We start from the raw sequence: 13,913 nt of genomic DNA on the forward strand, positions 1-13,913 counted from the left end.
AAAGCCTCTAGCAAACTTTCTTTTCGAGCTAAGGTACTTGGATATTTGATTCTTGTGAGCAAAGGAACCTATTCTATAAGTCCACACCTTGCTTATTTATTTTAAAGAGTCTGAAAGATTAAGTGAGCTGTATGAAATGTTACTTTATAATGGGAAATATTTTTTACATGTATTATTGAATATTGGGTTTCAATATTTAATACTCCTATAAGAATAGGATTTTTTTCACATAAAAATATCAATTAGAGTGGCATTTACTGTATTCACAGTGTTGTATAGCCATCACTTCTGCCTACTTCATTAACACTTTCATCACTCCACAAGGAATCCCCCACTCATGAAGCAGTTACCCTGCATATTCTCCTTCCCCGGCCACCATGAGTTTATGTTCTAGCTCTGGATTTACCCATGCTGGATATTCCGTATTTATGGAATCATAAAAAAAATGTGCTCTCTTATGACTGCCTTCTTTCATTTAACATAACATTTTTGAGATTCGGTTGCATTATGACATATTGCAGTATTTTTATTTTTTTTTAATGGCTGAATAATATTCCATTGTGTATCTGTGTCATAATTTGCTTATCCATTCATCCACTGGTGGATATGGCTGAGCTGGTTCCACCTTTTGCCTGTTGTCAGTACTGTTGCTATAGCAGTGTTTTCAGTAATAGGATTTTTGAGCCCTACGGATGGTCTCTGGGGTTATCTAGTTACTTGCTACTCAGAATGGTAGGGATGCCAGCAGCATGAGTGTCACCTAAGAGCTGATTAGAGGTGGAAGTCTCAGGTCCCCTCCACACCTACTAAATTAGAATCTGTTTGAGAAGTGGTGATCTAGTCAGCCTTTGGACCAGCTATTTTGCTTATGTGTAGTATTTTAATTCATCAGGAAATGTAATTTTCTTAAATTTCAGGCTAAGTAATTCTTCATTAGAGCCCCATATTCTTGTGGACCATATAACTTACTATTCATGCTCTCTTGCAACTGTGGAACTTTTTCCACAACTGTTTGCAACTGTTTCCAACTGTGGAAAACCAGTAGAGAGTCAGTAGAACATCTGGTAAACTTTTAGGAGACAACATTGAATGGTGCCTAGCTTTCATTCAAGTTTATAAGCAAGTGGTCAACTCATAGATGTATGGCAATTTTTGCTTTTAAAACATAAAAATCGTGGAGTTATCAGCCTAGGGTTATTCTGTAGTAGCTAAGATTTTTTAACTTGGATCACTTTGGGCCACAAAAGACCTAGAATCCCTGTATATTCTCTATTCCATTTTGAATGTGTCCCCCCAAATTAATATTTTAAAGTTCACAGTCAATTAAAATCCTTCTAATTGTGACTGTATTTTTAAATGTATATTCTTGTGACTTAACGTAGATCATAATTACATAACTGAAATTCATTAAATATATATTGTTGGGCCATTCCATGGGATAGGTAGTCTTGGGCCTTCAGAGACTTGCTTGCTGACCACATCTTGAAAATCACTAGTTTGAGGTACAGTGATTTAGAAGTGGTTATGAAATAATGTCTGTATCTGTGTGTATATTTCTGTGTACCCATTTTTGACCTCAAGATTTAAGATTTCAAGAACTGGATTTGCACGTGTTATTCCTAGAGATGCGTATATTAGGCACGGAAGGGGTTCTGGATACCCTGGGTGCTGTCCTGCTGAGCTGCATGGATGATTACATCCTGGCTAGAAGCTAGAGTTAGGGATGGGCTAGAAAGGACTCATACCATTCTAGTATGGTTATAGGTGACACTGCAGGAATGTCTGGTCTTCTCTGACTCTCTCCTACTGTTCTGAGTTGACCTCAATGGATAGTAAGAACTGAATGCTCTATACATCAGCATTAGTATTAGACACAAGTTGGATTTGGCCAAACTGGTTTTAGAGCTTGGAAAGTATACATGTGTGTATCCATGTATACATCTAAAATAAATTTATGTTTGTGGGCATTTTTGTTTGTTTTTTCCTTTTTTTAAAGAGAGCACAGATAGGGGGTGGATGAGACGGGGAGAGAGAGAGAATTTTAAGCACCCTGCTCAGCACAGAGTAGAGCCCAGTGTGGGGCTCGATTTCACCACCCTGAGGTCATGACCTGAGCCAAATCAAGAGTTGGACGCTCAACTGACTGAGCCACCCAGACGCCCCGCTTGTGGGTGTTTTTTAATCGACTTTTATTTTTTACCTTTTTAAGCCTCTTCATCCTTCCTGAATCCGGCTGATAATGTATAATTTTGGAGCTGGAAGAAAGCTCAGAGATCATCTTAATTCTGTGAGTCTCCTCCAACTACACATTTGAATTACCTGGGGAGCATTTTAAAAGTGCTCGTTTGGGAGCACTAGAATCTCCCCCAGAGATTCTGATTTTAATGGTTCTGTATGGGTATGTTTTTAAAACTCTCTAAGTGATTCTGATGTCTGTCACCAAAAGTTGGAGGCTGGTTGACTTCCTCGTGGGTACTGGCCTGCTTTACGACTGTGTTTCTGATAAGCAGGATGTGGTGGACATTAATTACACTGTGTAACATGTGAGATCAGGCTAGAAATGGCAGTGTAACTTCTGATTCTTGGGATGCTTCTGCATGTTGTGAGGCAGGCCATGTGTTAGGTATTCCAGTTCACAGCCCCAGGGAAGCCCTGACAACCAGCATCAGCTACCACACACAGGCATGAGCAGATATGCAGGGGATCCAGTCCTTAGCTTCCAGCCCCCCAGCCAGTGTCAAACTTGGTGCAGTTTGCAGATTCATGAGCAAAGTCAGTGGTGGTGGTGTTTTAAGCTTCTAAGCTAGGGAGTGGCTTGTTATGTAGCAGTAGATAACCAGACAAATAATGTTAATCATTCATCTTTCCACAGCTTATAATACCTTAACATTTTTGTACATGTATTACTCTTCAGTCTTTGGCAGCTGCGTTCATGTGTTGTGTAATAACATGTATATATAATTTTGTATATGTGTTTTCTTTGGGATTTTATCCACCATTTTTAGATTGGTTCATTCAGTACCTATACCTGTGCTTTTGGCAGAACTAAGCAAGTGCTAGCTTAACAACTAGTTACGCATAATCAGCACATCCTTCTATATAAAAGAACCTCATTATACCTGCCAGGGGGAGAATGTGGGTGGGTCAGTGTCTTCCCAGTCCCCTGTCCTGGAAGACTTAACTGAAGTGGAGGTCCTGTGAATGCTGAATTGTAGATTTTTGTGTGTAGAGGGTAGCAGTGTTCTTTATTTTACTTTTTTTTTTTTTTTTTTTTTTAAGATTTTATTCATTAGAGACACAGTGAGAGAAGCAGAGACACAGGCAGAGGGAAAAGCAGGCTCCCTGCGGGGAACCTGATACAGGACTCAGTTGCAGGACTCCAGAATCATAACCTGAGCCAAAGCAGACACTCAACTCTGAGCCACCAGGCATCCTGAGCAATGTTCTTTAAAAGTGTTTTTAGCAGCCCTGGTTGCCCAGTGGTTTAGCACCACCTTCAGCCCAGAGGCATGATCCTGGAGACCCTGCGTGGAGCCTGCTTCTCCCTCTGCCTGTGTCTCTGCCTCTCTGTGTCTGTCATGAGTAAATAAATAAAATCTTAAAAAATAAATAAAAGTGCCTTTGTTTTCTTAATGTTTGTGCTTTAGATTTTCTCTCAATACAGTGATGATGGTATTCTTTGGAGTAGAAGTCCTGAGAGTGGCTTTCCACTGAGTTTAGGATGAATGATTTGGAAAAAGAAAAAGTAGAAAGCTGGAAATAGAGAGTTGGAAAGAAATGGCCTAGGTGATTTTGCCTCACAGGCAAGGGCTTGATCAGGTCAGTCAGAGATGGTTGTAAAGGTTACAATTGTAAACATTAAATTCCAAAGTAGGAGTGGCCAATGGAGTGTCCTAGAAAGCCAGTAGTGGTTGTTGAAGAGGCTGTACGGTGGGATTATAGGGGGATGGGCATGGGTTTTTGAGCCAGTGGGCCTTAAGTTCAAATCTAGGTCTCTTTGACAAGTTTTGAAACTTGACCTAAGTTGTCAGATTTTACCACGTGCTTCCTCATCTATAGAGTGGAAGTCATAACACCTGCTTCATGTACTTGTAGTGAAAGAGGTCATGTCAGGCATGTCCTCTCTATCACATTGAGAAAGATGAGTTTAACGTAACCCTGAATAGCTGAAAGAATGAACTGAAGAAGGTGAGATGTTGACTCTGGCAGGGCAGGTGCAGGTGATGGAGAGTAGTTGTAGGTTGTATCGTCTCAGCTCTATCTTTTCACGTGGAGACCTTGATGAAGAGAAATACGGGGAGTTAAATGCAGCCATTAGTGACTGCCTACTAGGCGCAGAACCCTCTGTCAGACTCTGCTGGAATGAGAACATGGGTGGGTTCTATCTCCTGCCCCTCAGGGTATTTAGAGTCTAGTAAGAAAGACAAGTGTATGCATACGCAATCAATTCACAATTGGATGCTATTTCAGATACACAGGGAAAGATGAAATCTGCTGGAATTGGGTAGGTAACATTTCATATACGAGTTGGCATTTGACCTGCATCTCAAAAAGGAAAAGGCATTCTAGAAGTGCAGATGAGAAGGTACGGTCTTGTTTAGAGACTGTACATAGTTTAGTGGTGGGTGTGAGGTAGATTATAAAACCAAATGCTTCTTTAGGCATTGAAGGTTTTTGATCAGGGAAGTGACATCAGACTGGCAGCAGGTGGGTGATTTGAAGGGAGGAAAGAGCAACTGAATTGCTGTTGTCGTTAAAATAGGCAAGAGAATGATCTAGGGAGCAAAGGTAATGACATCACAAGAGGCAGCTGTGAAAGAGTGCCGTTTCAGGGGAGGATCAATAGGACTTGGTGAGCAATGGGAGGCTGGAAAGCTTGGATGAACAGAGGGATCCCAGGGCCACAAGAGGAGGGTCAGAGGAAAGGGAGCACTTTCAGGGTTGGGAGGAGGTATGTTGTCTTTTATTTGCAACATGCTGGTGAGGGCTAGTTGAACTTGCATATGGAAGTGACCAGCAGGTGATTGGGAATGTGAGGTTGACACTTGAGTGAAGTAAAGATCTACAGATTTGCTAGTAGCTATTTAGAGGTTATAGCTAAAGCAGGGGGAGAAAAGAGAGCTGGTACAAGAGATAGTGTTTGCAGGGGAATAGAGGTGCTAGATGATGGGAGCCTGAATTTCCTAAGGGTCTCATTCTATGGGCATATATGGTTGGTATGGGACAGTGCAGTGGGGACTCACTGAAAAATAGGAGAGGTTTCTGCTAAGATTGGTCTCGCAAAGTCTTTTGGATGTTACTTGTGAATAATTCCTAAATTGTAGTGTTCAATAGAATGAATAGCACAAGTACACCATTGAACCATCCGCCTTTCGAGGAGCTGGGCCTGCCTTTCATCTGCCAAGGTTTGCCTTGGGTTTAATGTTACCTAAGAGTGCAGCATTGTTAATGCCCTTAAATGGTCTCTTCTGTCTGGGGGAAGCTAAGAAGGAAATCGTTTAATAATCTGATGCTGGATCGCACGGTAAATGGCATCTCACGTCAGGGGAAGGAGAGGAGGTTTATAGGAATGAGCTCTGGGCCTAGGATTCTTAATTTTATTCTGGATTTCTGAACACTATGTTTCTGAAAATGACAGCTCCAAGAAACCAGTTGTGGAGTTATCAGACATGAGTCATGTGCAGGGCCCTTTCATTCAGTCTTCTGCACCAGGCTGAAACAATCCAATTCACGGATCAGTCTCTCCTCCTGAACCGATTCTTCCAGCTAACTGTCAGCTTCCTCCAACCCTGCCCTCCCGCCCCTCAACTCTTGTGACCAGACAGAAGCATCTTACAACATACCTGAAGTGTGAACGAGTGAAGCTGGATGGACATGGCACGAGGGCAAGGTGATGTTTATGACAGCTCTGTGGTAAGAGCTAGGAGATGCAGGGTCTCATCTAACTTGTACCCTTCCAAGTAAAACGCCACCACCATCTTGAATTTTGCAGAGTGAAGCAGTCCTCACAGACTTAAATGCTAGTCCTCAAGAGCCTCAGTGTCATATATTACCTGCCTGTTGCAACCTCTTCTGAGTGTCAGAATTGTCAGTACAGAACCAAGTTTTTCTGATTCTCACTCTGCTTGCTGTATAATGCAGTCTTGGCCAAGATAGAAAACCCTAAACTCTGGTAGAGTGGCCTGTGTCTGTATGTCAGGCTTGCTGTAAACTGTCTTGCCCTTTTCACCTCTTCCCTAGATAGAATTCCCAGGTTGAATCTACCTTCCTCCATTGTAGGAGTTTCATTTACATTTTCTTCTAGAAATGATCATCCATGCATAGAGCCAAAACAAAACACTAAATGTCCGAAGTATAGAAAATGGGCTATGTGGCTTTTCTTGCCTTAGACCTCTCTTTGAGTGGATGACTCTAAGCTGTCTTTTTCTAGACAGTTGTGTTTGAAGAAATTTTCTCATTTCCAGATGAGGTCAGATCACTGATTAAACTCATGTCCTGCTTTTTGGCTCTTCTAAACCATCCAGAGCATCTTGCTGATACTTGAGGCTCTGCCAGCAGAATCTACACCAAATGCTTTGGACTGTGGGTTTTGCTGTGTCACAGAATGTAGGCTTCTCTCCCACCCTACATAACTGTGGAAACAAGTTTGAAAAGGTACCTTTTAAAATATCTGTTCTATTTCTCTGACTTGCCATGGATATAACCTTCTATGCAGTGGTAACATTCTAGTTAGGGATTAGCGAGCTCGTTTTTACCTCTTGTGGGATAGTGGTAGAGACAGGCTCTCTTGTTGTGGGATAGTGGGAGAGTGAGTTAGATGGATGTCAAAGAAAGGAGGCTCTCGGAAGAAGCTTCTTTTCTAGATCTCTTCTAGAGTCCATTGTTAGTCCAGTCACAGTGAGGACATGAGGGCGTTTTGCAGTGTCCAGGTTCTGTCATGTGATCTCATTTGCTCCCAAGTGACCCCATGAACTAGGAGGTTGATGGACTATTAGTCCTATTCTGTAGATGGGAAAGAGTGTTGGGATGAGTTGCTTGAGGGACTATCAAATAAGATTTTTTTTAAATCTCCAAAAGGTGTTTTTGTGTGTTTTTCTTTAACACTGAACGCTTCTAAGTCAGGTTGTGGGGTCCTCCTGTTAAAAAGGCTACTCAGAGCGACCCCTGGGTGTCTCAGTGGTTGAGTGTCTACCTCGGCACAGGTCACGATCCTGGGATCCGTATCGAGTCCCACGTCGGGCTCCCTGCATGGAGCCTGCTTCTCCCTCTGCCTGTGTCTCTGCCTCTCTCTGTGTCTCTCATGAATAAATAAATAAAATCTTTAAAAAGAAAACAGGTGGAGAGTTAAATGCAGAGGTGGATGGACAGTCTAGGCATATATATTATTTAAATACTCAAAAACTAAAATTGTTGCTTTTGGAGTAATTCGGGAAGTAGGCAGCTTCAGTGGTAGGCAGTTGCTTAGAGGGTGTGGGATTTTGCTGTTGGTGAATAGCTGCTGTGTAGCAGTGAAGAAGCACTAGTGGATTCTGTGAGTACCCTGAAGACAGAGATTTAGGCAGAGAGAACCTAGGCCCAAGAGATCTCCCCAAACTTCCTGAGTCCCCAGGCCTTTACTATAGGTGACTCATCTTGGGTTCCTTGTCATCAAGGAGGGAACTGCTCTAGAAGAGAAGCTTTTGGCTTTCCTTCTCTAGTGGGTGCTTTCTCAGCTACAGTCCGATCTCAGGTGACTGGGATTGAGACTTTCCCAGGATGGAAACAGAGGCATTCAGTGTACGAAGAAGGATCTCATTTTGTGTGTTGCGGCTTCTCCCCACAGTGGGCCACGTTGAGGATGGAGAGGGGAGCCAAGGAGAAGAACCATCAACTTTACAAGCCCTACACCAATGGTAAGACTGGCTGGTGCTCCTGGCCCCAGACCATCCCTCTGACACAGATTCCTGAGTGCTTTAATTCCACACATACTCTTCACTATATCAGAGGGAGGAAATGGACTCTGAATATTTTTAACGTGCTCCATCGCAGCAGGCTGCTTGACATGGGTGTTCTCTTTGGCAGGAATCATTGCAAAAGATCCCACTTCACTAGAAGAAGAGATCAAAGAAATTCGTCGAAGTGGTAGTAGTAAGGCTCTGGATAATACTCCAGAGTTTGAGCTCTCTGACATTTTCTACTTTTGCCGGAAAGGAATGGAGACCATTATGGATGATGAGGTGACAAAGAGATTCTCAGCAGAGGAATTGGAGTCCTGGAACCTGCTGAGCAGAACCAACTATAACTTCCAGTACATCAGCCTTCGGCTCACTGTCTTATGGGGCTTAGGAGTGCTGATTCGCTATTGCTTCCTTCTGCCACTCAGGTGAGGTCAGGCCCCATGGGGATAAAAGGCCTGAGCTGCTGGCCTGCGCCCAAGGAGGGGTTGACCTACCTGTGCCACCCTGCTTTGCTTTCCTGCATTAGGAAGGAGCATGAGTATGATTCTGTCACTGGCATCCAACCTTGGAAGGGTACACTGATGGTCATCTTTTGAAGGCCATTGGATTCTCTGCACATTAGACAGAAATAGTTGGGTTTCTTAAAATCAGGCTGCTTACCTCAGTGGCCTGAACATGGACAGGGAACGTGGTGTACTTTCTGGCCACTTGTCTCCGGGTGTGGCTGGTGCTTTCCCACAAGCCTGCCTCTCTAACAGAGGCAATATTGATCTCTTAGGTGTTTGTACCAAGTGCAGTTCTGAGTATGGTGTGCCGGCTGCTGGTACCTTGAGGCTCTACTTCCTGTTGCTCCACAGAGAAGCTATGCTTCTGCTAGGGTGTAGAGCCAAAGGGAAGGGTCAGACAGCAGGACAGCAGGTGCCTGGGGGCAGAGCAGCCAGTAGGCATTTCCATAGTTCTGGCTGCTGCATGCTTAAGGAGATTGTGTCAGTGGAGAGTCAGCTCCATAGCTCACTGTCAGCTTGGAATTAAAATGATCTCTGGCTATGCTAGGCCTGCTCTCATTTCTAGATGGAACTCTTATCTGGATCCTAGGTGATGAGGCCTTGGTGGTTTTCATGACGCCCACTTTCATCTTCATATGTTACATTCTGTCTGTAGCATTTGTTTGCTGTGTTTTCACGTGTCTTATTCTTACAGGATAGCTCTTGCCTTCACTGGGATTAGCCTTCTGGTGATAGGCACGACCGTGGTGGGATACCTGCCGAACGGGAGGTAAGTGGAGTGTGAGAGTCCACGTCTGCAGGGTACTTAGTTCTGCAAACGGTGGCTCTAGCCAGGCCGCTCCTTTGGGGACAGCCAGACCCATGGCATCTCACAGAGATAAAACAACCCAGTGGGAACAATGACATCGGCATTTATCTTGATGAGTTACTGTTCTTTTCCCTCTAACACTCATATTCCTCCCATTTTGAAGATGAAGGAGCAACCTCACAACCGTGGAGTCCAGGGCCAGCAGATTTTACAGCATGTTGTTTAGTTTTGAGCATTCTGCTGTGTTGATAAATTGGTAAAAAGATAAGAATGTAGGTAGGGCTTTTGTGTGTGTGTATTTTGTGTGTGTGTGTGTTTTTGTTTTTTGGTTTTTTTTTTTTTTTTTTTGTATTTTGTTTTTTAAGGAGAAATTTGTTCCTTCTGGAAGTTTAGGGCTAGCTAAACCCTGATGAGGCTAGAGTCTCTGTCGTTTGCCCTGCCTCTAGGCATTGACTGGGAAGGAAAGTAATCGAGGAGACTCCCCTTGTACTGGAAATTCGAGGGCTGTAAATTCTAAACCCAGTAACTTTGGTGAATTGATGCAGTTCTCATTTGTTTCCTCATATGTAGGCATAATGGCATTACCACATTGTAGAGTTTTACCATATGCACTGATATTTATAAAAAGACTTTGCAATCATAAAGGGTTGTAGCAGTGATGGTTACATTGTTAGAATCCATAACTTCCTGACTTCGTATGTGTAAAGTAAAAACAGAAATCTTTGTCCTGTCATACCAGGTTTAAGGAGTTCCTGAGTAAACATGTTCACTTAATGTGTTACCGGATATGCGTGCGAGCCCTGACAGCCATCATTACCTACCACGACAGGTAAGGTCACTCTCTGTGGCACAGGGGGAAATGGCACTGGCAAAACAACCCATCTGCAGCTGGCCGGTGGGTGAGGTAAGGACTGAGTTCTAGACGAGTTGTTTTACATGAATTTTTGTTGCTTTGCATACACAGGGAAAATAGGCCTAGGAATGGTGGCATCTGCGTGGCCAATCACACTTCTCCTATTGACGTCATCATTTTGGCCAGTGATGGCTATTATGCCATGGTAAGACCTTTTTCTGTCGCTTTCCTGGGCAAGTAAGGGCTTTAGAATGAATGTTCAGGGCTGGGGTGCATCTGGACCGTTCACAGAGCTCTTGCTTATGAGTGTAAACACGGAAACATGTTTTTACACTCGGGCCCCAGCTTAGATAGTTGCCTTTGTCTCTATTGCCTTGATAACTCCTTGGAACCTTGATAGCTATTCTGAGCAGAGTAAGAGGGTGATTGGAGATTGAACTTTGGATGTATAGGCAGACAGGGAATGAGGGTTTGAAGGGAGTGGGCTCAAGAGCATTGGAGAACCTGTCCAGGAAAAGCATTTGTACATAAGGGATTATTCAGCTTCATTATTTCTTTTTTGGGTTTTTGGCTGTGTTTTTAATCATATATCCTGATATCGCTGAATAAAAGGCAAAACTTTAGATTCAGAGAGTCGAGTCATGGTTTCTTAATAGTGAAAAACCTATGCTTATCAATTAAATGTTCTAGGGTGAGAGGTTGGGTTACTTTTCTTTTGGGATTGGAGGCTTCTTCCAAAGAGTGGGGATTTGCATGAGGTTGGCTTCACTCCCTGTTATTCCTTTGTGTGAGATTAGGTGGGTCAAGTGCACGGGGGACTTATGGGTGTGATTCAGAGAGCCATGGTGAAGGCCTGCCCGCATGTCTGGTTTGAGCGTTCTGAAGTGAAAGATCGCCACCTGGTGGCTAAAAGGTAAATCCCCATGATGCTGTTGCTCTGTATGCCCCTAGACAGAAACCTGTGCGTTATAGAGGTAGCTATCCCTCCACAGTGAAATCCCGGTGTCTTCTACACCAAGCCCATGCTGTGTTCATAAGGAAACATTTTTCCTTAAAGCATGGAATATAAAACGTATAGAAACCTTGGAAGTATTTGCCAACTTGGTAACTCTTCCCTTTCTTATTACTTGTACTCATTGTAATAAACAGCATATGAACTTTAAATGCTGTTTGAAATCTCAAAGTGAATTCACTATCACAAACAAAGACAAAGTTCAGGCAATGGAAAAAATGTAGAGCTGGTACAAGTCATGCAGATACCAGAGCTTTGCAGGAAACTGAGGGGAATGAAGACTCAGCTGAGACCATCTTCTACAGGGACAGATGAAGCTGCCAGTGGATTCCCATTACTGCATCTCTTAGGGACAGTGTTAAGTCAGGTGGACAGCAGGTTCAACCCAACATGGCTCTTAGGAAGTCCAGAAGTTTAGTAACACATGTTGTTGAGGGTGCTGTTTGCAGGCTCTGTAGCAGGCATGTTCTTCAGGTCTGAGCACTGTCCTCTACATAGACCTTAGTTCTTAACTGAACAGTTGTAGGAATTAAATAGTAGTCTTCTGGTTTTCCCTTTTTTTTCTTTTCTTTTCTTTTTTAAAGATTTTATTTATTCATGAGAGACAGAGAGAGAGGCAGAGACACAGGCAGAGGGAGAAGCAGGCTCCCTGCAGGGATCCTGTTGCGGGACTCGAACCCAGGATTAGGGATCACGCCCTGAGCCAAAGGCAGACGTTCAACTGAACCACCCAGGGACCCCCAATTTTCCCTGTCTTTATAAGTTTTGTCTTTATGAGACTTAGACTGTGGGTTTATAAAAGATAGTCCTATTTGTTAACTTGCTTTTATGTGACATCCAGTGTGACATCGCATAGATTATTTATAAGTGCATTTCAATGATGACGAATGTAAGGCTATCTGAACCTTTGTTTTATTTTCTTTTTCTAAAGACTGACTGAGCATGTGCAGGATAAAAGCAAGCTACCCATTCTCATCTTCCCAGAGGGTAAGAAGGGGTCGATCACTGCAGAGAGCTGCTGGGTGGGGAAGCCATGCAGGGTGGTGACTCCGGTGTTTCCTCAGAACCAAGTCCCTCAACTCTGGCTGGGGTTATCTGTTTTCACTGAATGACGTTCAGTCCTCCACTAAATTGGTGATGGGATTAAAAACTCGGGGAAGTTCAGCGTGTGAACTGAGGATGCCACTTTCCCAATGCAGGCATCTCTTCTGTAATATTGCCGGCAGGGTCTCAGCTTCCTGTAGGATTTATACGGAGACTTCCCAAGTTGGCTGCTGCGTGTGTTAATTGGGGAAAGTGACCCTGTATTAGCAGAGTAGTAAACAGTACAGTGTTTTCCTTATCCTTTTCACTTGTTCATTCCTAAGCTCGGGAGATGACAGATTTATCCTGTTTGAAGAGCCATTAGAATTTTTACTATTATATTTAGTTCTTAAATTCCTAATCTCTGAGGTAAAGGATCAAAAGAAATCACATTTGACTGTCTTGTGCATTTTAGGAACCTGCATCAATAATACATCAGTGATGATGTTCAAAAAGGGGAGTTTTGAGATTGGAGCCACGGTTTACCCTGTTGCTATCAAGGTACAAGACCCCTGAGGGCACATGTGGTCACTGTTGCACTACGGTGAACGGGATACAGCAAGAGTAAGGGGAAGAGGAAGCTGGTGTCACCAGCAGTGGGTTGGTCTCCAGTGGAGCAGCGTGAGCTGGGGTAGAGTGAGTAGAGTGTGGTAGAGGAGGAGAGTTGAATTGTTGATAGTTGAAAACCCACTGGACGGGCAGGGGAGGGTCATAATGAACAGCTGGTTCCTCGCCCACACCTCGCTGCCACCACAGCTTTCAGGAAATTGCAAACTTCACAAGCTCTGCATGTTGTCCGCAACTTAGGACCTCTTCATAAACCTCCCAGGAGTGGAAGGCACTCCACTTGCTGAGGAGGTTTACTGCAGGGAGTGGGGGGATTGGCCCAGCTAGATTTGTACTGCAGTTGGAGAGGCGAGCACGGATGGCTATGGGTGTTTCCTTAATACTGAAGGAAGAAGCAGCTCCACTACTTTGGGCTGTGGTACCATTTTAAATACCAAGAACTGTTTATAAAAATGAAATGCATCTTAAAGAGCTTGTCTAGGGTCCCCCACCTTTTAGGATCTTGTACCTCTAACTGTTCAAACTCACTGGGGAGATGGGATTCAGTGAGGCAGTTTCCCCCTTTCTCTCCATCGTCTCTCCGCCTTCACATCGGTCTTGTTTTATAAATCCATACATTGTACCATTTGTAAGAGAATGTTACTATTCACATTATTGTTTCTAAATACCACAGGCTGTTGTCAGTATGTTTATAGTGTTGCAGTTGAAATCTCAGATCAGGGTAGAACATCAGGTAAATTTGTGCCTGTTATACTTAGAATTCAGTCTCCATACTTTTGCAAAGGTCAGCCCCGCTGGTGCAGTTGAGGAAGAAGTATTTCTTTGGCTTACTAGCACTCCCCTTGACCAGGGAGGCAGAGCACTAGGGCAGGATGGTAGGTAAATAGTGGCTGTAGGGTAACTGACTGATCCACGGGTTAGGGCTGCCCAAGCCCCCTGTTGACAGTGCCATCTCTGAGAACAGAGAGGAAGGAAACGGTCTGTTAGCAGTGTCTGCCATGGATGAGGACCTGGGGAGTGGCGGCTGTGCGTGCATCCCATCCTGCATCGCAGTATGCGGGGCCCAGTGCTTCCCTGTACGTCTCTGTGGCCCTTCTTTATTGCTCAGAACATCGGTTCTTTGTAGCTGTATCAGCATCACCTGGAG

General features: G+C 43.8%; 1 protein-coding gene across 2 annotated transcripts in view; it reads left to right on the forward strand.

The window, feature by feature from the left end:
• Positions 1-13,913, forward strand: part of GPAT4 (glycerol-3-phosphate acyltransferase 4) — a 32,931-nt gene that overhangs the window by 13,610 nt on the left and 5,408 nt on the right. Inside the window, exons 2-10 of one of the 2 annotated variants that reach the window (XM_072776606.1) lie at positions 2,210-2,287; positions 7,823-7,892; positions 8,062-8,362; positions 9,138-9,212; positions 9,991-10,080; positions 10,216-10,309; positions 10,902-11,017; positions 12,048-12,103; positions 12,615-12,700. In XM_072776606.1, coding sequence (XP_072632707.1) covers positions 2,240-2,287; positions 7,823-7,892; positions 8,062-8,362; positions 9,138-9,212; positions 9,991-10,080; positions 10,216-10,309; positions 10,902-11,017; positions 12,048-12,103; positions 12,615-12,700 — 936 coding nt within the window. In that variant the 5' untranslated portion in view covers positions 2,210-2,239. The remainder of the gene's footprint in view (positions 1-2,209; positions 2,288-7,822; positions 7,893-8,061; positions 8,363-9,137; positions 9,213-9,990; positions 10,081-10,215; positions 10,310-10,901; positions 11,018-12,047; positions 12,104-12,614; positions 12,701-13,913) is intronic. The other variant, XM_072776605.1, reaches the window with a different exon arrangement.

The sequence above is a fragment of the Canis lupus genome, chromosome 15 (assembly GCF_048164855.1).
Source record: "Canis lupus baileyi chromosome 15, mCanLup2.hap1, whole genome shotgun sequence".
Lineage (NCBI taxonomy): Eukaryota > Metazoa > Chordata > Mammalia > Carnivora > Canidae > Canis > Canis lupus.